This window comes from Ipomoea triloba, chromosome 5 (genome assembly GCF_003576645.1).
Source record: "Ipomoea triloba cultivar NCNSP0323 chromosome 5, ASM357664v1".
NCBI lineage: Eukaryota > Viridiplantae > Streptophyta > Magnoliopsida > Solanales > Convolvulaceae > Ipomoea > Ipomoea triloba.
Genome location: NC_044920.1, coordinates 28974778 through 28997098, shown reverse-complemented (window position 1 = coordinate 28997098; position 22321 = coordinate 28974778). Strand labels below are relative to the sequence as shown.

General features: G+C 37.3%; 5 protein-coding genes and 1 non-coding gene across 7 annotated transcripts in view; 1 reads left to right on the top strand and 5 right to left on the bottom strand.

Moving 5' to 3' along the window:
• The window catches only part of LOC116018881 (polyadenylate-binding protein 3-like), a 5781-nt gene extending 5536 nt beyond the window's left edge, over positions 1-245 (bottom strand). Inside the window, exon 1 of the mRNA XM_031258902.1 lies at positions 84-245. Within this exon, the coding sequence (XP_031114762.1) occupies positions 84-185 (102 nt within the window). The 5' untranslated portion in view covers positions 186-245. The remainder of the gene's footprint in view (positions 1-83) is intronic.
• A 589-nt stretch (positions 246-834) lies between these two features.
• Positions 835-7887, bottom strand: LOC116020590 (tRNA (cytosine(34)-C(5))-methyltransferase-like). The gene is made up of 15 exons (XM_031261057.1): positions 7617-7887; positions 7416-7504; positions 6772-6838; positions 6565-6680; positions 6401-6467; positions 6175-6223; positions 5950-6035; positions 5517-5782; positions 5377-5432; positions 4304-4389; positions 3744-3836; positions 2489-2819; positions 1723-2348; positions 1332-1566; positions 835-1251 (listed from the first exon to the last, which is right to left on the bottom strand). The coding sequence occupies exons 1-15, from the start codon at positions 7818-7820 to the stop codon at positions 1046-1048; spliced, it is 2577 nt and encodes an 858-aa protein (XP_031116917.1). The 5' UTR covers positions 7821-7887; the 3' UTR covers positions 835-1045.
• A 1027-nt stretch (positions 7888-8914) lies between these two features.
• LOC116019156 (peroxidase 17-like) lies at positions 8915-11013 on the top strand. Its single transcript, XM_031259278.1, has 3 exons — positions 8915-9235; positions 9310-9501; positions 10210-11013. The coding sequence occupies exons 1-3, from the start codon at positions 9029-9031 to the stop codon at positions 10804-10806; spliced, it is 996 nt and encodes a 331-aa protein (XP_031115138.1). The 5' UTR covers positions 8915-9028; the 3' UTR covers positions 10807-11013.
• A 745-nt stretch (positions 11014-11758) lies between these two features.
• Positions 11759-11832, bottom strand: TRNAI-AAU. Its single transcript has one exon. It is a non-coding gene; the product is annotated as a tRNA-Ile (tRNA).
• A 491-nt stretch (positions 11833-12323) lies between these two features.
• Positions 12324-15027, bottom strand: LOC116019454 (putative WEB family protein At1g65010, chloroplastic). 2 transcript variants are annotated; one of them, XM_031259661.1, is made up of 4 exons: positions 14841-15027; positions 14501-14672; positions 13264-14417; positions 12324-12986 (listed from the first exon to the last, which is right to left on the bottom strand). In XM_031259661.1, the coding sequence occupies exons 1-4, from the start codon at positions 14858-14860 to the stop codon at positions 12563-12565; spliced, it is 1770 nt and encodes a 589-aa protein (XP_031115521.1). In that variant the 5' UTR covers positions 14861-15027; the 3' UTR covers positions 12324-12562. The 2 variants fall into 2 exon arrangements, with proteins under 2 accessions (XP_031115521.1, XP_031115520.1); XM_031259660.1 differs by having other exon boundaries at positions 12342-12986; positions 13264-14420.
• A 1928-nt stretch (positions 15028-16955) lies between these two features.
• Positions 16956-21994, bottom strand: LOC116019990 (protein SCAI-like). Its single transcript, XM_031260414.1, has 9 exons — positions 21120-21994; positions 19718-19924; positions 19393-19635; positions 18986-19052; positions 18708-18899; positions 18534-18625; positions 18090-18269; positions 17878-18014; positions 16956-17669 (listed from the first exon to the last, which is right to left on the bottom strand). Exons 1-9 carry the CDS (start codon positions 21609-21611, stop codon positions 17489-17491), a joined length of 1791 nt encoding a protein of 596 aa, XP_031116274.1. The 5' UTR covers positions 21612-21994; the 3' UTR covers positions 16956-17488.
• Between the last annotated feature and the right edge of the window lie 327 nt (positions 21995-22321).

Below are 22321 nucleotides of genomic sequence, written 5' to 3'. Positions count from 1 at the left end.
AAAAAAAAAAAAAAAAAAAAAAAAAAAAAAAAAAAAAAAAAAAAAAAAAAAACAGAAGACGATACAGATAGGAGGAAGAGGACCTTAGCGTTGGCGGTGGCGGAGCTACCTTCTGCTCCTTGAGGCTTCACCTCTTCTTCCGATGGGATCTCCGTGCCGCGGAGCTCGTACTCTTCTCCTTCCATCTGTGTCTCTCTCCCTCTGTGTACGCGCGCCGCTCTCGTCTTCACTCTCGAATTTCAAAGAGTAAATTATGATGACTTTGTGGATCCATTTAAGTCAAGGAGGAGTATAATAAATAAGGGAACCAAACGGCGTCGTTGTAAGGACAAGTTTAAAGATTGGATTAGGAATGTCAATCTTAGCCTGAAACAAATTGAACTCAATAAAACCGAAAATTTTAAAATGTTAACTTAGGTTGAAACAGATAAGTTCAATGACCCAAATGTACTAGCCCAAAATATAATGAGCTAGTCCGAACCACTTAAAGTTATTCTTTATTTCACATGTGATCTAAAACAAAATATACAAGGAATTTATAAATAAATTTATCTTTAGTGTTTTTTTTATTAAATTTGTAAACAAATTTTTAATAAATACATTAGCATAATTATTACAAAATAAAATTTTTTTATCAAAATAAATAATAAAAAAAACTAACAGAGTATTATAATTAGTATATATTATAGTATAACTACATTAATTATTTTTAGTTGAAATTTGAAAATTGATGTTTATATTGACTGAATAATATATAAGTTTAGAATAAATGAATAATTGCATGCTCATGCAGATGTGAACATACATGGGAACAATACTGATTTTGAAGCACTATTAAAAAACAAAACAAAACTATCAATCAAATTATAGCTGTTATAATGTTGTACACTATATCAAACCCAACAATCTTAATTCTTAACTAACAAAATGTGACTATTAAAGAAAAAAACAAAACAAAACAAAGGAAGAAAAAACTTGGTGTAATAAGTTAGAACTAGCCAAAAGTTTGTTCCAATAACAGTGGCTTTTACGACTTGGCCGGGTATCAGTCTAGAGTTGAGACTTGGGCATCAACAGCAGATGGTTTAGTATCAGTCACAGACAAGGTAGGATCCTCTTCTGTGTATTGAGACATCCTTTCTAAAAGTTCTTGACAGTCGAGAGAAGTTACCATCACAGAGACATTACTCCTCCCTCTCCAGCATCCAATTGCAACTGTTGATGAATCCACTTGAGGATCTTCCAGACCATCTGCAAAAGATAGAGCAACTTTAGAACAAAGAACTCGTAGCACTATTATCCTTAAGACTGTAGGCCATTGTGTCATGCACCTTTGTTTAAAATCACCACACAGCAACCTAGCAATAGATTTGAAGCCTTCTCTCCAAGGTTGGCGTCAACAAAGTTGGCAAATTTAATGCTTTTCTGCTCCAACAGATGCTTGATGTCAACAGGAGATGCATATAAAATTTGTTTGGTTATATGGGGCAGTAGCAATGGCAACCCTTCAGATGATATTCGGAATAAACATGGGGCAGATGTACCATCTTTTGATGTTTGCCGTTCCTAATAAAATTCAACAAACATCCAAACAATGCTGTTACAAAAATGACATGAGCAAACAAATTTATTTGGATTCTTTAATCTTTAATGACAAATAGATAAATTAATTTCGTAACAGCAAACCAAAAGCTAATAAAGAGTCTAGGATGAACAACTTACAAACATCTTCAGTCCAACAGAGGCTATCTTAAGCTGCTGTCCACCTAAAAAATTGAGTTCAAGAACCTTCTTCACAGACGTCGATGTGTAGTAGATTCTCTTCACATGGTTAATATCACTATTTCTTGTAATAAGATGACCATTAAATGGGAAGGATTCTTTGATGCCGTAGAAATCCTTAATCTTACCCACAACTGTTTCCTCCTTGTAAAAGATAACAGGGTCAACCCCTCTCCACCTGCCTTGAATTTGTAACTTCCTTTTTCCTCTAACCATCTCTGGATTAGTACTTGTATTGTTAGAGGGCTCAATGTCCTCTGTGTCATTTTCTTCAGGAGTTATACTAGAGTCTGGATTAGTACTTATATTGTTAGAAGGCTCAATGTCCTCTGTTTCATTTTCTTCGGGAGCTATACTAGACTCTGTATCAACAGCAGTGTCATCCATCATCTCATTATCAAGTGCATCAGTACCCCTAGTCAATTCAGGAAGAACAGATGAAATGTCTGTTGGCTTAGCTTGCACAAGATCAGTATCTTCTTTGACCTCAGTTGTTAACTTCTCTGCTTGAATATCATTATTGGAATGCAACTTCCTAGGCTGATTAACAGGCTTTTTAGGAAGAGCTGTGCAAATGTAAAAACTCATTAGTATGTAATGTAATTAAACTGGCATTGAAGAATACACTAGAACATGAAAATAATGAAAATCCCCAAGTGCTATAAATATTGAAATGTCAGTACCAACCAAGTATATATGGTAATACCTGGCAATGGAGAAAGCTTGTGAAAGACAGCAATAAAGAACGCTCCAGTGTTCTGATCATGAGGCACTATCCTCATACAACGTTCTAAAGGTAATGTTGAGACTTCCTCCTCCAGGATGTCGGTGGAAGTTATGAGTTCTTCCACCACTGGATCCCCATTTTTAGAATCTTCATTAACACCATCATCAATGAGAATACTGGTGGAATCATCACCATTTTCAGATGTATCCACATGGGTCTTGCCAGAAGGAAACATTCCAGGTACAATCGCAGCTCTGCGTGATTTAGGAACATCTCTGTAAGAAGCTAACCACGCTCCTCTATCTCGAACCTGCAATTACATATGAATGATTATCATATGAGAATCTACAGTTCCAAGGTTTAAGGGCATATTGCAGAGAGTTGTGTTTGGTAATACATTGCACATCAATTAAATTGTCGAGCTCATGAATATTCCCTGTCCCCTACCCAGGCAGATTTTGAAAAACTTTCACTGCCTACCTTTCCACTGAATGCTGACTGGCAACTTCTAGCAAACTATCTAGAACCTATGGCTTGTATATTCCATGAACCCACTACGGCACTACTAGACACATCAAAAGACCTTAGGAAAAATAAGCCATTTTGCCAACAATTATAGCCATGGCTGTAGCACCTCTGGCTCCTAAACTAATGTGAACTCTTTTAGCTCAAAATTTGGAAAAAGGAGTGGGATCGATGATAAATCTTGATGCTATCTCAATACAAAGTTTCAAAAAGAATATGCAATCCTCTATAGTAATTTTTCTGTTAACTTCACAAAATGATGAAATAGACAAAGTCCTCAAATTGAGTCCAGGTGGGGTTCAAGAATGTTCTCTCTCTGCACACACATGTACGTTCTTAATCCTGACTGTTTCTTTTATTCTATTGCTCTCTTATTATGTGCATATTGTATGTCTGTCCTTACCTTTTTCGTATGTCTTGCTTTTCTCTCTTATTCCTACAATATGAAGGATATCAGATTTGAGACCTACATCCTTTAGTTTTCCATGACTAGCTTTGTAGCAACAAAACCTACCACTCTCCAGTCATCCTTTATATTTGAATCCCTCTTTATACAAAGCTATTGTAGAGCACCAAAATTCCTACTAGGTAGGAAATACATATCAAATTATAAGATCACATGGATCACTGTTTCAATGTTTCCTCAATGCAGAATCAAAAGACAAATGCAAGGCAATAAACAAAATATATGTTGCCCACGTGCCCGCACCTTCCATCTTTTAAGACCTGGCCTTCGAATAAGCTGAGGAATTTCAGCTGATACATCAAGAAGTTCAACAGACTCCCCACACCTACGGAGAACCTGGGAAAGAGAAGAAATTTGTAATGTTTAATTGCATTTATTATTGTCATACTGGTGAAATCTGTCATAGGATAGAAAACATAAGCATATGCAACTAAAAATTGAAAAACAGCAAATAGTAGGCAAAAGTTAACTTCCAAGACATAAGAACACAACTATGACTGTTACACTTTAACTGGGAAAAAATCAATGATCAAAATTTGATTAAGATGGATTATCATCTAGTTGAAGGGAAATACTCCAAACACCAAAAATATTCATGACGACATGAAGGAATCAATATCTTCTACCTCTACTGTCACCATCTTAACCCCAGTAAGACAGCAATATGTCAAGGATTACCCATGAATAAATTTCTCATGGTAGTAATAGTGGGCATTTCTTCTAAAACCATGAAAACTAAAGCTATAGCATGCAATACATATTTCCATATGATATAAAAATTATTTGGAATATTTATGCATTACCTCAGCAACCACAGCCTCATTCTCAATGGGATTCATTGAGCAGGTTGAATAAACCATCCGTCCCCCAACTTTAAGCAAAGACATCCCTGTAATGTGTGCATAAACAATCATATATTCAGTTAAGACAAGGATAACAGGAAAACATTTAATCTAGTGTAGTCCATCTATATAGTTAGATGACACAGCAACTTATCCCACCACCCCTCCCTTCCCCCAAAAAATAAAGAAAGAAAGAAAGGAAAATCAAATAAGCCAATCAGGAAATATCAAACAAACATCAACAAATAGCATTATGATGGAGAAGGCTAAACAGGAACAACAAATACTAATTAAAATGAAAGGATTCAGAGCATGAAGCAACCAAGCAGGTCATTCAAAGAAGTGGCCAGATTATTCAAGGGGTGGAATGACCTCAGAAGCTACTGATCAAATTAATTATGCTCAGAATATACACATTGATGAGTAATGACAAGGCTCTATCTCTAGTAGAAGGCATGCCCATCTTTCCACTGCAAGCTATTTATTTGAATAGCGAACAAATTAGGAAACTGGGAAAAGAGAGTGAAGAATTGAAATAAATTACAGGGCTATGTAAATCTCTTATCTGATGATAAAATGGCTAGATAATTCACTCATAGATAGTTAGATACAGATTCAAGTTGGCAAGAAGGTAGTACTAAAGAGAATGTTCAAAAGAACAGCAGGTCAGGGACAAAGCAGCAACAAGAAATGAGGAGGCATGAAAGTGGTAGAGAAAAATGAATAAAAGAACAAACAGGAAAAGAAACTGGGAAATAGCACAAAAGGGAAAGACAAGTGTTTTGCGTTTCAAAAGAAGATATATTGGTTTATAAGCTGGTTGAAGTAGTGCCTAATAATTAAGAGGTCTGGGGTGGTACCATGTTAGCTGGTATATTGTTCTCTTTACTTTCACTTATCTAGGCATACTTTTACAAATTACAAGGTAAATCTAAGAGATAGTCTGCAATTCTGCCTGTATAAGTTGTAGAAGTGAATAAAGCAAATCTTATCAACTAAAAAGTAAAAACCATAAGATCAGCAGCAAAAGAGACCTCGCATAGCTATCTGAACTTGTAGGCCATGGAGACCATTGCCATTTCCTCCATTCCTGAAAGGAAAAATAGATGACATGGTATTACATTATTCGAACTGGAACTTGTAAGAAAGACTGCAAGACTAAGTAATTAATTACCATTTCCTCCAAATATCAGGTGCCTTGCGTAGTGTACCATCACCACTGCACGGAACATCACATAAGACACGATCATATTGAAGCTGTGTGAAATCAGGATCCTCCACATTTCGTATCTCAGAACCCTTTGCATGGTGCCTATTTAAATGGCAGCTTGGAAAGTGTTGAGCTTCATGATTTGTGACTATCAGGTTCGCAGTGCACATCCTCTTTGTTTGATGGATAAGAAGGTTACATCTTTGCACATCAACATCATTTGCTATCACCTGTAAAATCATTATTAACATAAATAAGAAAAAGCAGAATGATACTCAGAAATCCAAGCAAGAGATAAGATATCTAAAATGAAGAAGAAAGTTGCAGAATAGCCTTTCTTTTGTTTATACTTTATAGGGCATGGGAACTGGAGAGAGTACAAAGGAAGGAGACAAACCATTCCACTAGGTAATGACCCAGATTCCACTGAGTGATATATCATCTCTAGTAATTGAAATGTTTTTGAACCAGGAGCTGCACACACTGAAATTAAAGGAATAGTTAACATTCATTGGCAGGCAGCTATTCAGTTTTAGGATGCAACAATTGCATGAAAAAAGAAACTGGATGAACAAAATTAACACATTGAAAATAGTTGTCGATGGCTTAATAACAAACTTACTGTCAAGAACAAAATGATCTGGATTTACATCCAAGAACAGTGGAGGAACCTGAATGAAAGATGAAATAAATTAAAAGTCAACTTCATCAAATTAAATGGGTAAGGCAAGAAAAGTATACACCTCAATTTGAAGAAATAGTCCGGATGAATGGCGTAGCTATATTCAAACTAAATAGCATACTGGCATAGCCATGCTCCAAAACAAATAGTCATAAAGTTCACCCACCATGCTGACAGCCTCCTGCCTTGTAATGTTGCCAATTTCATTCTGCAGTTTCAAGAACTCGTGAAACCTGAATATGTTTTAAAACCATGGTTTAAGTGAATTTTAATCTACAAACACGAGTATTATATACAATTATACAAATAAAGAAAAATTGCATCAGTCACCTCTCCAGTGTTTGGTTTTTTCGCAACTCGTTCCGAGAAAAATTGGATTGCCAAGCAAGGTTCTCAGGATACCAAGGCAGCGGTCTGATTGCCTCCACTTCACTCCCATCTGTAATCTGTACCAAAAAAAATTGAATTTATTACCAAATAAATGTGCTGTTATCTATCAGTCTTGCATTTGCTGGCAATTGTTAAAAATTGATCAACCTCTGCCTGCAGGGACTTCACAAAATCATTCTCTAACTTTGATCTGATATCCATATAGATCTGGCTACTGCAACATGGTATGGACAAAAACAAAATGATTAAATAGCAACAAGAATACAAGATTGGATATATTTGACATTCAAGAGTTGTCTTGATTTTGACAGCAAGAGGAAATCCTTTTGCAAAACATTATGCTGTAATTAATAAGGTTCCAATTTAGTACTTACAAGTTTCAAAACAGGATTTTGAAAAGAAAAAAATTATGCTATAAATGCAAATCCAGTAGATGCCATCCCATAACTAAGATTCTTAATATATAAGTTCAATCAATAATTTACTGAGGACAAGGTTTAGTCGTTAGAAGTGAAAATGTGTAAATTTAAACACTAAATTATCAGATGTATATTGTAAAATTGAGATATAACATATCCATTCAAGGGAATTTCTAATTATTCCAAGAGGCAACATACTTTGAGAACTAACAGCTTACAATAAGTAGGTTAAATCTTGTGCAACACTCACAGGTAAAACTCTTCTTCTTTTTTTAATGTATATCCTCTGTTCGAGCAATCACAACAACAATATGTATATGTTACAAAGCACACCGAGTTCAGATAAAAGCAGAGATAGATAGATAGACAGACCTGGAATTGATTCGAAATGCAGCAGGCAATGGACTCCGGAGATATTCATTGAATCTGTCCCACTCTTCCGGCGGAACTATTCCTTGTTCCTACAATTCAGCAACCGCATCACATCACATTACATTCTAACTTCACAGTATACAAACACAGACACATAAATCAGCAAAACATGCTAAGTGTTAGCACTACGCAACTATATACCTTGTAATACTCATCAAAAGCGGGGTTCTGAGTGGCGAAAGGCTCCCATGTAGGTTTGCTGTTCCTGTTGTCTTTCTCGCCGGCGTCGGCGGCGGCGGAGTTGTCTGACGGCTGTTGAGCATCGAATTTGCTTCGTTTCCATACGTTGTCTCTGCTTTGCCGGAAATGCTTCCTCTGAGTGCGAGACCTCCCCCTGCCTCCCATTTTCGTCCGCTGTAGAAACTCCCCTCCACGACGCAGAAAGGAAGAGAAGGTTGCGGGGAGATGTTTGAGGTTTAAGAATTAAAACCGCTTTTTTTCTTTTTGGACTTTAAAGTGCAAATAAGTAAATAACTGAAATTGCCCCAGGCCCGCTTTATTTAGGCCCAATTGTTATTCCACTTTATATATTTGGATTTACAGGCAAATTTTTCTGTGGCCTATATATAAAATGTACATTATTTATGTACGTAGAAAGATGATCTTCTAACACAATGGGGTAGCTCAAGTGGCAAGTGAGCTTTCTTTGTGGGAGGAATTTTGGGAGAACTCGGGTTCAATATCCATAATAATACTTATACCAGGCATCAAATCCGTAATAGAATTAGTAGTATTCAAAAAAAAAAAATACTCATACCTTATGCCTAAACCAACCAAACACACCCTAAATCTCCATCTAATTTTCAAAAGAGTAATTTTTATTTACCCATCCTCCTAAAATTCCCTTCATGATGTTGCACTGACTTAGGTTCTTTTTGGTACATCTAGTTACCAAACAGAGCTTATAACCAATAATCTATAAACTCTACCAAACAGAGCCTTATTATTGCTCTAAATACTCAACAATTTAAAATTTTTTATTACCATAATATCATGTCATGAGGCAAATCTTAAAATAAAAAATAGCATTATTTTTTCAAAAGTTCAAAATTGGGACAATATTTTGAATGATCATTGTCACATTCCATTCCATGATTCCAAGAATCAAATTCACCACCCCAGTGGTTGAAATCTACTTGGATGTCCTTAATAAATCATGTAATTGACTAAATATGTTTATCTTTTTATTATGAAATTACAACAATTTTATATAGTGTAATATTTTCTATAAACACACAATTTTTTATAGCCATATATACAATATTATGTGTATATGTATATTCCCAAGAACTTTATAATTCAATAATATAATCTATTTAATATTTATACTTCAAGTGGGTTAAAATTCATAAATTATTTTTCTCAATCTTTAGAAAATACGGAGTAAAAGAAAAGTGGCGGACAAGATTTTTGTTGCCCAAAGAATTTTTTCCATCAGTCAATTGTCTAGTTTTCCAGCCAAATCCCAAAACCTCCTTCTATAAATACGAATACGAACACTCTGTATTCTTACTCGCCATTTTCCATACTCGCCAAAATCAGTGCTGCTAAAGATGATGCATATAACGCTCGTCATCTTCTTCCTCCTCAACTTGGGCGCGATACAGGCGGAGATCGTGGAGCTCCGGCCCGGATTTTACTCCGAGACGTGTCCAGAAGCGGAGGATATCGTGAGGGGCGTGATCAAGAGGAACATGGAAAGAGAACCCAGGAGCGCCGCCTCAGTGATGCGCTTGCAGTTTCACGATTGCTTTGTTAACGTAAGCCGCCGTAGGTTTCGGAGTTAAATTTCAGTGTTATTAGCTCTGATTTTTGGTTATCTGTTGATATTTAGGGATGCGATGCGTCGTTGTTGTTGGATGATACGCCGGAGATGTTGGGAGAGAAGCTTTGTTTGTCGAATATAAATTCGCTGAGGTCATATGAAGTTGTTGATGAAGCTAAGGAAGCTGTGGAGATGGCCTGTCCTGGTGTTGTTTCCTGTGCTGATATCATAATCATGGCTGCCAGAGATGCTGTTGTTCTGGTAAATCTTCTCATTTACGCTTTAAAATTTATTATCAAAAAAGGGAACAAAAAAAAGTAAAAGATGTTGGGTTGGATCTTTTTCGAGAGGAAAAAGGCCGTTACTTTGTATCGAGCCCATGAATTTTAGTACCAATGTGCTTTTCCAATAGTCCATGGACCCGAATCTATCTTTACATATTAAATTCTGATTTGTGAACATTAAATAGGTAAATTGTATATTTTGGACTCTGATTCACATTTATATCATTTTAATTCGCACCTAGACCGCTTCCATATGGGAGTACAACCATGTCCATTAGACCACAAAGTCTTAACGTACAGGTTTATGTGATAATATACATATTTGTAGCATATCTGTGTGGACCACCGTATAATAATTGCATGAGTAATTAACACGAAAGTAAGGTGAGGGGAATTGGGAAATTGTCATTTTACTTTCGTGATATAAGATCTCTTAATTCTATTGAGTGTCAGATGTAACAATTTTCAAATGGTATCAAATAACTGTCATATTGCAGAGGATAAATTAATGGTTGAGTGCAATCCTGCCTGCATAGATTCATAGAGGCATCTATATATATATGGAAAAAGTTGATAAAGTTTATAAAAAAGTTCTACTACATAAACTCCCAAATCTCACCCTCTAAATTTTACTCCTTATGTAGCGGGTACTGATAAGTTTTTTTTCATGTGAGTCCCAATACAGAGTGGAGGACCTAACTGGGAAGTAAAGCTGGGAAGGATAGACAGCTTAACAGCAAGCCAAGAAGATGCAGACAATATCATGCCAAGCCCAAGAGCAGATGCAACCACTCTCATTGATCTGTTTAGCAAATTCAATCTGTCAGTGAAAGATCTGGTGGCACTTTCAGGGTCTCACTCCATAGGCCAAGGAAGGTGTTTTTCCATTGTGTTTCGGCTCTACAACCAGTCGGGGACAGGCCGTCCTGACCCGACCATCGAGCCAAAGTTCAGAGAAAAGCTGGACAAGCTTTGCCCGCTGGGCGGGGATGGAAATGTAACGGGGGACTTGGACGCAACGCCTCAAGTATTCGACAACCAGTATTTCAAGGACTTGGTGAATGGGAGAGGATTTCTGAATTCAGATGAAACACTTTTCACTAACCCTGAGACCAGAGGGTATGTGGTGCAGTATAGGAGAAATGAGAGTGCATTCTTTGAGGCATTTGTTGAGGGGATGATAAAAATGGGTGATCTTCAATCTGGGAGGCCTGGAGAGATTAGGAGAAACTGCAGAGTGGTCAATAGCTGGGAACCTGCAAAGTTGTTTGCTTCATATTGAAAACAACATTGCTATATATAGGTTAATCAACTCTGATCCTAGACTGAGGTTAATTGGAATATTATACTTAGACTAAGATTCTCCAAATATGTTTGTGCTTTGATGTTTAGAAATAGAGAGAAAAGAGCAAAGCATCAACACTTTGTTTGCCCCAAGCTGTTAAAAAGGTCACATCTGTTGAATGCATTTTGAAAGAGGTTGATCCGACAAAAGAGTAAAAAAAGGAACAATTAAATAGAAGTTCAATATAATAGAAGTTTTCAGTTCAAAAAAAATTAAAAAAATAGAAGTTCAATATAATGATGAGGATAGAGATATAGATAGTCTATTTGAGTAAGTTAGAAACATAATGTATTAAAGAAAACCTCAATTACCGCAATAACCAAATTGTGTTAAAATTAAAAATTTCAGAGAAAATAAGTGAACAAAAATGAATTAATTTGACCAATAAAAGACTCAAATTTCATAAATAATACTCTATATTAAAAAAATTCAATGGGAAAATGATTTGAAATGATTAAAGACAACGAATTAGCTTGATCGATATAAAATGGAATTAAAAATACAAAATACATTATATAAAAATATATAAGTTTTAAAACTATGGTTTAAAAAAAAATAAGCGCTTGAATGAGTTAAATTGAGTTTTACTATGGTTTAGAATAGGTAAATTTTGTGCTTCTACGACCTTTGCGTTATTAACACAACGCTTTAACTAACTAAGCTAATACTCTATATTGAAAAAAAAATCAATGAAAAAATTATTTGAAATGGTTTTAAAAAAATATAAATTTTAAAACTGTTTAAAAAAAAAAAGAAATGTTTTAATTTTTTTTTTAAGCGTTAAAATGAGTTTTACTATGGTTTAGAATAGGTAAATAATACTTGTAATTTGGCTGGTACCAGGGGTAGAGAGGTAAATTCCGCGCCTGGCTCGGAATGTTTAAAAAATTGGCCCATGCAGGTCTCGAACCTGCGACCTTCGCGTTATTAGCACGACGCTCTAACCAACTGAGCTAATAGGCCTCTGTTTTTCGTTTGAACAAGTTTCTTAATAAATATTGTGTTTCTTCATTTTCTATAGTGAACTCTGGATTATTTATTTATTTTCAATTCGATATGCGTCATTGTCTTGTGTGGATGAAACTTTCTGTTTAGTTGATATTGTTATTTATGAAACAAAAAACTTTCTGATAGAGTGGGTTTCATTCCCACCGCCCAGCAGAGAGCAAAACCTTTGAACTCATGCTTGTGATAATAACAACTTCTTTGACTTTTGTTACACTAATCTTATGCCACAATATAATGTATGTACTCATAAGAAATTAATTGAAGACAAGTTAAACATTACTATTAATTCTTTGTTCATACCAAAACTCTTTAGAGTATAATTTAACGGACGTTAATAGTTATAATAAAAATTTAAAAAAAAAAAACAAAAACAAAAACCAACCAACCAACCAAATGCATGTATCGAAACAGGCCAAGTGTTCATTTGAGTTGTTCGACCGTCGAGCGAAGAGGTATAATAGTAATTTGTCGAATAATGTCACGAGGTTTATCCATACAGTCAAGTAGTTATGAGTTTTCACAATAAATAGTCAAGCTAAAAATATGAATACATTTGCCCTCACCAACAAATAAAAAAAAAATGTACAAGTGTATATATATAAATATAAAAATACAATTAAGTGTATATATAAGAGGGGCCTATAATTTAAATTATTTTCTGAGTCATATAAGAGAAGATCGAGAATCAGGTTTTGACAATGGAGGTATTATTCTCAATGAGAGCTGGCTCGGGAGAAGGCTCTTTTCTGCTAATACTGAAACTCCTCCTGAGAATTAGGTCTCCAACTTTGCGAAATATAGCTCCTCTTCTTCTTCTATTATGAGACGACTTTTCAAAATCTGAATCCTGATCGTCTTCTGTATTTACTCCTCCATCGCTTTGTGCTTTCGGTGCCGCCCCCGCCGCCGTCTTTTGTTCGCCGGCGCCGCCGCCTCTTGCTTCCGCATATTCATCGTCTTCGCTTTTGTCGCTGCAGTAGTCTTCGGTTGTCGTCGTCGTCGTCTTCGAAGTCGCTCTCCGGTGCTTCTTAGCGTGGTGGGGCGGCAGTGAAGACGACAGCATTTGTTTGTGCTGCTCCACTTTCTCGTTGGTATCGGCTTCGTTGATCCTGAGTAATGTATATTAGTTCAGTTTGTTTAGTTTTTTGGAATACTACGGACTCTGTTTAGTATCTGCTCGTGGTTACTTTCTCACTCTACGGTGTGGCTTCCACTAAGACTCAAACTTCCTTCCAGGTGAGAGTGCTTTGACCAGTTTTTTTAGTTTTATTTATGTGATTAGACTTTGTCTGGCTTTACTAAAAAAAAGACTTTGTCTGGCTTTGTCAGTTTCCATAAAGCATTTACTTACTATTTTTATAGTCTACAAAAACATATTTCATTCACCTGAGGCGCTCGTTCTCGCGGGACAGGAATTGCAGGGCGTCCTCCATTTCTGCGATGTTGTCTTTGAGCTGTGAGTTTTCTACTCTGGCGATATCCGCGGCGGCTTTTGCGGCTGTGGCTTCGTTGATGGCCTGTTTCAGGATGTCTCTGGCTTGCTTTGTTTCTTCCCGGGCGGCCATTGTTGATTGCTCGGCTTCCTTGAGAGCTGTGGTGAGTCTGAGGTTATCTTCCTCGGCCTCCTTTATACAGCTAACGAATCCCATCTCTCTGCCGTTCCAGGCCAGGAGGGATTCCTCGGCTTCTAATGTCAGCCGATCTATGGTGTTGATGTGCAGCTCTGTTTGCTTCTTAGCCTCGTCTAAAAGGATTTGGTGTTTTTCTTCTGTGCTCTTAAGCGTCTCTTTCAATCTCTCATTTTCCTCTTTTAGATTGCTGAGCTCTAGCTCGGTAATGCTGCTTTTCTTCTTTGCCTCGGCGGCTTCTGTTGCGACTTCTTTCAAGGCCAATGCTAAATCGTCCATGGCTTTTCTGGTCCTTTCTTCTGCCTCAATTGCTTGCTTCAGTTCATTCTTGAGCGCAACGAATATGTCTCCTGCTTCTTCCTCGTCTTCGTCCTGGTTCCAATTATCTTTTGCTGCGTGGAAATCTTCTTCCCTGTGGTCGAATGATCCATGAATGTTCTTGGAAGCTTCCAGAAACTCCACCTTCTTAAGCAGCGCCGCCATTTCCAGCTTGGATTCTTCCAATTCGATCTTGCTCTCCTCGAACTTCTTCGTCTGGGAGGCTAACAGATCAAAAACCTTGGATTCGGATAGCCTCATGTTCTCGATTTCGTCGTCTAGCTCGTGAATTCGCCTCCGGTGATCTGCGACCAAATCCCTAGCGTGCCCCTCCCGGAGCTTCGCGTTGCTCAATTCCTCTCTCAATCTCCCTAACCCTACGTCCCTCTCGGCCAGCTTAGCCTCTAATCCTCTCCCCCTCTCCACCTCCATTCTCAGAGACTTGATGATCTTGTCTTTCGCCTTCAATTCCTCTTGCGCGCTCGACAAATCGCTCTTCAATGCCCTGTAATCCTCCTGTTCTACCTGCTGCGCCATTTTATCCATTTCTGTATTGCTCAATCTTTCCCTCATCTCTCTCACCTCCTCCTCCTCCTCCTGATATCAGTTCAAACTTTTAGTTGAGATAAATCACATGTTTCCATTTCGTATCAGAGCTAAGATGAGAGGTAGGATACCTGGGAAAAATGTTTGGTTTTAGAAGATTGGCGTGGGAGAGAAACAAGGGCGTTGGAATCAATCTGAGAGGTCAACGCATCGCCTCTGCAAAACCTGGAGGAAGCAGAAATCGTCCTGGTAAAGATGGAGGAATTATGGCTCCTCTGTGCAAAATCAACCACCGGCCCAGATCTAGAATCACACGAAATGAATTCCAAAAAGAAAAAAACATAAACACTAATCAAAACGTGGATCAAACAAGTTATATGCAATACATACACATAACTTGTAGGGATGAAACGAAAAAGAAAAAGAAATGAACCTAATTAAGAAGGTTGAGAAGTGATGTTATGTAGGTACCTTGGTTTTGAACGTAACATTATGGGTAGATTGATGTGCGGTGATTCCTCCTCCTCGTACGACCACCGCTCCAATGTTTGTGTTTGTAAGATCAGGAGGAAAGCCACGGTGGTATTGTATTTTAATTTGTTTGAAATTTGTGTGGTTTGGCCGACAGAGAAATGGAAAGAAAGTTCGTTGGTTGAGAGGTTCTGGTTTGGAACAAGTCCGAGGTTGGCGCGGCGGGTACTTCTCCATACATAGATTCTTTGTCGACCGTCATAACGGAAATAGTCAGTTAGTTGAAATACGTATTTTTTTTTGGTCTTTAATTGTTTTTTGTGACAGATAAAAATCCACAATATCTATTTGAGGGTGTGATTTTAACTGGTAAAATATTATAAAGAGATAAATTAACGTTGCTCATAGCTGACAGTTCAAATTTAGAAAGTCAATAGAACACTTTAGTCGGGAATTGAAATTATAACATTGTGATAATTAAGTTAGTAACATATCGGGTTGCGTTACCTTAATTATTTTCTAATGCTGTTTTCACGGTTTTTAATTACATGAGTCAATGAAGTTGTGGTTGAATTGCATAGACCAGCGGCTTCAAAATGAAGTTATCAATTAAAAATAATAGTATTTGTAATTAGACTTTTTTAAGGGTTAAATAGTAGTCATTTGTAATTAAATAATAATGAAGACAAATAGTAGTCATTTGTGAAATGTAAACAGCCACTTATTTTTATAATAATTTTATACTTTTGGGATATATTTAGTGTATTAATTAATACACGGCAGTGAAGAAAGGTTCAGAGTTTGACCATATCCAATGCCGACTGCCTGCAAATTAAACAATAAACATAAGCATGACTTTCGATTTTCGAATGTGAAATGTTTCACCAAGCATATTAAAAGCTTAACTAATAGATGGCAATTAGTACGTAATGTAATGACATTTTAGTTATCATTCTAAATAGGTGGTCATAGGTTCAGACTCTTGTAGTAGAGCTTAGATTCTTTGAGTTGAAAATGTTTCAGAAAATATAAAAGTATTACTCTAGTATGTGTTAATTGCCATCGCTTTCCGAAACATAATCTTGCATTTTTGTCATGGCATAGCTCGGACAATGTGTCAACTCCTTCTCGAGTCTTTGATCAAATCTCAACTCTTTATGTCTTTTTTGCCAACTCTTTTTTCAAAGAGGCACAATAAGACTCAACCCCAACTCCTTTTCCAGATCTCTAATCGAATCATATTTCCTTGTTTTTTTGTCGACTACTTTTCCAAAGTGACGCAGTAGGATTGAGCACCGACCGACTACTTTTCCAAAGTGACGCAGTAGGATTGAGCACCGACTTCTTTTGCATCCAAAGTGACGCAGTAGGATTGAGCACCGACTTCTTTTGCAAACCTCCGATCGAACCATGTCTTCTTATGTCTTCTTTGCCTTTGCAAACCTCCGACTACTTTTCCAAAGTGACGCAGTAGGATTGAGCACCGACCGACTACTTTTCCAAAGTGACGCAGTAGGATTGAGCACCGACTTCTTTTGCATCCAAAGTGACGCAGTAGGATTGAGCACCGACTTCTTTTGCAAACCTCCGATCGAACCATGTCTTCTTATGTCTTCTTTGCCTTTGCAAACCTCCGACTACTTTTCCAAAGTGACGCAGTAGGATTGAGCACCGACTTCTTTTGCAAACCTCCGATCGAACCATGTCTTCTTATGTCTTCTTTGCCTTTGCAAACCTCCGATCGAACCATGTCTTCTTATGTCTTCTTTGCCGACTACTTTTTCCAATGAGACGCGATAAGACTTAGTGCCGACTCCTTCATTTATAGATTTTTACTTATTTATAACATGTTATTTCTAAATTTCAATATATCACATACAATATTTATTTTTGGTTTAAAAAAATTAAAAATCAAACATGTAACCTTTTTATCATACAATCATAGGTTTATATCACCGGATCTTAAAACATACATAATTTGCTAGAAAGCAACTGATAGGCTTTCTTTATTATTATTGTTTTAAAAAAATCGAACCAAACACCTCCTGATATTCCAAACTCATGCAAAAAACACAAATCAAATCCCCCATAAAAGTAGCCAACCCGACATACAACTAAGCAAAATCAGTACTAATTTCAACTCCGAATAAATATTCGCTAACTGGAACATGGTACCTGCTACTTAAGGGTACATTATTATTACAAGATAAAAAAAAATACAATGTTCAGATGCCTTTTTCAGGGTATGAACAAATTTTCACTAATGTTCTCTCTGCAAATTGTAAAGAGATCAACGAGCTAAAATACATGTCTACAGTCCGCCCAAAAAAGATCACCCATTACTGAACTGGGCAGAGTATATTAAATAAAATAACAATAGATATCACCATCAAAGTAAAATAAACAAATGATTTCTGTATGAAAACTATCAGCCAAGACTGAAATAATAATAATAATAATAAAGCCCCAACTTCTGCACATCAACTCAGCTGAAGACACTGTACGTTTTTCAGCTAATCCAACACCCATATAAGAATTCTGTATCATGCTGAGCAAGAAACTAGTATTTTCACTTCCAACTCCGTCAATTATACCATCGCTTTACCCATTATGGTACAATCTATCTTAAATTCCCTCTAACAACTGAATCAATAAAGATGAAAACAATCTGCAACCTTGAGATGATTAGCGAGTCGCCTAATAGTTGGATTTATGGATTCAGAGTTCGGAGAGAATGAATCGGGAAGCTCAGGGAGGCAAACAGGCAAATAGTCGTCATTTTCTTCGCGAAGGCAAAATAGAGTAAGCACAGCGCGACAGAAAATAAATCTGGTAAATGTTTTTTTAAAAAAGTTCAGTTAGATATTTTAAACATAAAACTACTGATGTCACTAATAGTAAATGCTTGTTTTTGGCTAATGCAATTTTTCGTTGTTTATAGTTAAAGCCATAAGATGACATCAAAATGTTAGGAAAAATCAGGTTAATTATGACCTGAAAGAAAGATGATCTCGACAAACACAATCAAGACAATTACCTTAGAATAAGCCGTCGCAGAAGTGGATCAGACAATACTTGAGCCCAAACCAAGTCTAGGCTGGGAGTTGTGCAGAGCATTACCTCCCATTCAGAAAATGCAGTAGAAATTATTTCATCAGCAGAATCATAAACATCCTGGAATAAAGCCCACACATGAATAAGATTAAACTGCAATCTCTTTGAAGAGCATCAGTTCTGCAATTAACTTACAAGATCGTTTTCAGATAATTTGAGGCCAACCAAATGGCAGAAAGCCTGTAAAGGAGCAGCCAAGAACAAGGTGAACTGGCTTCCATCACGGATTACATCAGTGCTTGGGTTCTTAAATGATGGCCTCAAAGGAGATAGAAGTAAAGCACATCTTTCCCCTCGTTCAGCTCCTTGCAGAACCTGAAGAGTGAAGCATCAATATATGCAATCAGTATATCAGCCAATAGAGAACAACAAATATTCTCTTCTTAATTCTATAAGTGCATCCTTTAAATTAAGTAAAGTGGCTCACATGACCAATTAAAAGAATTTAATTAAGAGATGAATATGATTTTGTCACTATCACAACTAAATTATTGATCCGTACTACACAGTGTTGATAAACAGCTAGCTGGTATGCTTTGTAATTGGACTATGTGATACACAAAGTTTTGACAAACCTGCCTTGAATGCATGGCTGTTGTCACTATCAATGATTATGAAAAGAGGCCTTCGCGTAAAAGGAATTAGATCCCCTGGATATAGGTTGTTTGGGACTGAAAATATCCAAAAGGATATCAAATGAGATTACCAAAATTAAGAGCCACAAACAGAAAAAGGGTTCATCCACTGTGGTACCTCCATTTCTGCTAGGACCAAACCATAAATAGTTCTCAAAATAGCGATTTGAATCTCCATTGCAACTGATATGGTTTTCATGCAGAGACCTATTCTGTTCATGAGAAGTATGAGAATGAGCAGTGGGCTTCGAAGATTTTCTTGAACGTACAGAGTTCTCCATCTGTGTTGGACTACTCTGACCAGAACTCCCTAAAAGCAGAGCGCATGTATGAGTTTCCTGGCATGGTCACAACATGCATAGTTGGCTGTGAAAAAAATTGTAAAAGAATGGTAACCTGATGCAGAGACATATAATAAGATCACACTTTCTGGAGGAAGCTCCTCACATATTGTGGCAATGACCTGCAGCATATGAGTAACCAAGCAAAGATGATTAGATGAATACGACTAGGTATACACCAAAAGGATTTCAAATGTATTTTAGTGCTAAAACAAATGCACATCAGTTATGACTTGAAAATTCCCAGGCATATGTAAAGTAGATTGGCCTTATTTCATATGATGGTATTTACTGACGCACACAGATAGCAAGAGACTCAATCTACAATTCAAACTGTCCTGACATGCAAAATCACTTGTTCTCATTCATTGATCAGAACCACTACTTTCCTAGGAATCAAAGAAGAACTTGTGCAAGATTGTACGGATAACAAAATATAAAGGAAAAAACTTCAGTACTCACTGCTATCAATTGTGCAACTGAAGGGCGATAAAGCGTGGCTTTTTTAGGATTTGAAGGAAGATCTGGATCCATCATGTCAGCAGCCAAATTTATATCAATCAGTCCAGATGTCAAGGAATGGTCAGCCAGTGCCCCATTCTCTTGTGGTTCAATGGGTGTCTTCTGATAGAAAGAACCACTGGGTTCCCATTCCAAGCATTGGAGCATTCTAAACGTATCTAAAGTTAGTTCTGCAAACTTGACCTGAAATGAAACAAAAGCAAGCTTATAAAAATCAATTTTAAACCTAGTGACACACCAAAGAAGCAAAAGCATTTATTAGTACCTCATTTTTATGATAGCTAGTTAGCACTGCATCTTGAAACTTCAGGACCTTCTTAGCATGGAAGCGGGCCACATAAGGTCGAGACAATGGATATGAATCAAACATAGCACAATACCGCAAAGGCCTAACAACCAATGAGGTAAAATCCACCTTTGTGAATCGGACAATTTCGTTCACCACCAGTTTCCACTCTTTGAAGTTTGTACCCTGCACTGACACTCTTAATGAGCCGGGCAGACAAAAGTTTCCACACTAAAATAGTACTATGTTTTTTTAAGTCAAATATCATAAGCATCCATGTCTTCTATTGTATTTGCGTCATTGTGCGTGCATGCATGAATGCACATGCACTGAAGTTTTATCCAAGTTATGACATGGGGAATGGAATTTGAAACTGATACAGGGTAATGAATTCATATCATGATTCTCATCTTTCTGAATCCTCTTTGTGCATGTGCTTGACTGCTTGTCAAGACACTGTGGCTATGTGGACACGTATATTGCAATTTATCAAGTAATTAGAAGTGGCTACAGCAAGAAAAAACATTTACAAAGCCATGTGTATGCATATGTTGCTTCTGCCAAAAAGTAACAAGTGCAAAGACAAATGTGGTAGAGCAACATATATGAATGCAATTTCCCCTCACTAGTGCACTTCAAATATAGTTAAAGGGCCAGTCACTACAAATTGAAAAAGAACATGACGAGCACATGCTTGAAAAATATTTACCTACATTGGAATGTTTACTTCAGTAAGTCTCTTAAGAGAAATAATGAGTTTGCAAGTACAAAAACAAAAATGTGCAAATGATACTCCATAAAATCACTAAACCAAAAACAAGGATCATCTTGAAAGATATCAGAGTCTGACAATTGATAAAAACCACCCCATTCAAATAAAAACACAACTACCTAATCCCTGAAGTATCAAATTTGATTTCTGAATTCTGATCTTTTGATTTCTAAATTATTCCATAAGCCTAAAGAGGGTCAAACTTTCAGTTGGAGACTCACACCCACTCCTGTACTATATCAAATAAACTGTAATAACTCATCAAATGTTTGACAAATGAAACGTGAAATCATTTTGTGAGAGAATTTTTCTTCTGGATTCTATTCTACTTTAATGCTAATTGATATCCTCTAAAATACTATTCCGTAGGGAAAAATAATAAATAAATAGTACCGGTATTGCAGTGTACAAGACGGCCTAATTCATCAACAAATTAAAAAAAAAAAAAAGAAATGAAGGAAGGTGGAGCTGTACTGCAAAATTACTTAATACAGAGTAACTTCCAAATTCAGCTAATTAGAGCTCAATGTCAACCAAAAAAATAAAAAATCAAGGAAATGTGCAAAGAAACAGGATAGAAATACATGGAGGGAGTGAAATTTTGCATACCGGAAAAGCGACTTTGCTATCGTCGACGAGAGCCTTGAAGCGCTCAACGAGCAGTTTGACCATCTCATAACGGTTCAAAATCAAGGACACCATCAAAAACCTGGCGTAAAACCTCAACTCCTTGAACCTGGCGGTGCGATTGTTGCCGGAGCCGTCGAAGTACTTGCGGTTGAGAATGGCCTCGTAGAAGATGTAGGACTCGAGGAGGAAGCGAGCCTCGCTAGTGCGCATGTACTGGCTGAAGTAGAGCTGACCGATCCGGGACGCGATCTCGCCGATCTCCCAGCGCTGCAGCCCCGAGTCGAGCAGCTTCGCCCGGTTCTCCTGCTGGTACTTCCACAGCCGCATGTAGGCCTTGAACACCTTGTGAAAATAGTGCGCGCTGGGCGCGCCGCCGCCGTAAGCCGGCAAGTCCCTCACCCTAGCGAACTTCTTCTCCGCAGTCTCCACCAACGCTCTGAAAGTGCTCGGAACGACGTCGTCCGCCGCCATCACACCACAGCTCCAACTCCTCCTCCTCCTCCTCACAGCGCATCAATAAACAAATCCATCAACAGAAATCACAACCGATTATATACACACAGATACAGTCAATTCTGTATGTATGAGTTGGCAAGGGGAGTGACAGGTCAGCTATGAAATTGAGGAGTTTTTAATGGTGAGAGTTTTGTTTTTTTATGCGAAACAGAATAGAAAATTGGTTTTTAGTGCGTTGGAGGTTTTGGAGTTTCAGAGCGGATTTACAGTGGCGGCGATGGTGGAAGAAGGTGGAGGGAGATTTTGTTTGGGACTAAGGCTAAAGCCTAAAGGTGTGTGAGAGTGAGTGAGAGAGAGAGGGGACTGGGCTAGGGTGGGTGGGGTCTGTGGCAGGAGCCAGGCGGGGACGGTGGTGGATAGGATATTAGAATGCCCTTCCGGTGAGAGTCAATTTTCGGGTGTAGTGAGGAGTAGGCAGCCTCTGTGAGGTCGTTTTTATGATTACCACGCGTTGACTAGTCTATTCATTTTTCCTTTTTCTTCATTTTCATCGTTTTCAATCAGTGCGGAGCGTATGGTAGACCAAAACTCCAAAACAGTAACACTTCTACATTTACAACCCCTTTCGTGCAGTGTAATTCAGTTGTAATTTAATTGAAATAAAAGCCTTAATTATATTTTTTTTTTGAAAACAAAAAAAAAAAGCCTTAATTATATTGGTTGAT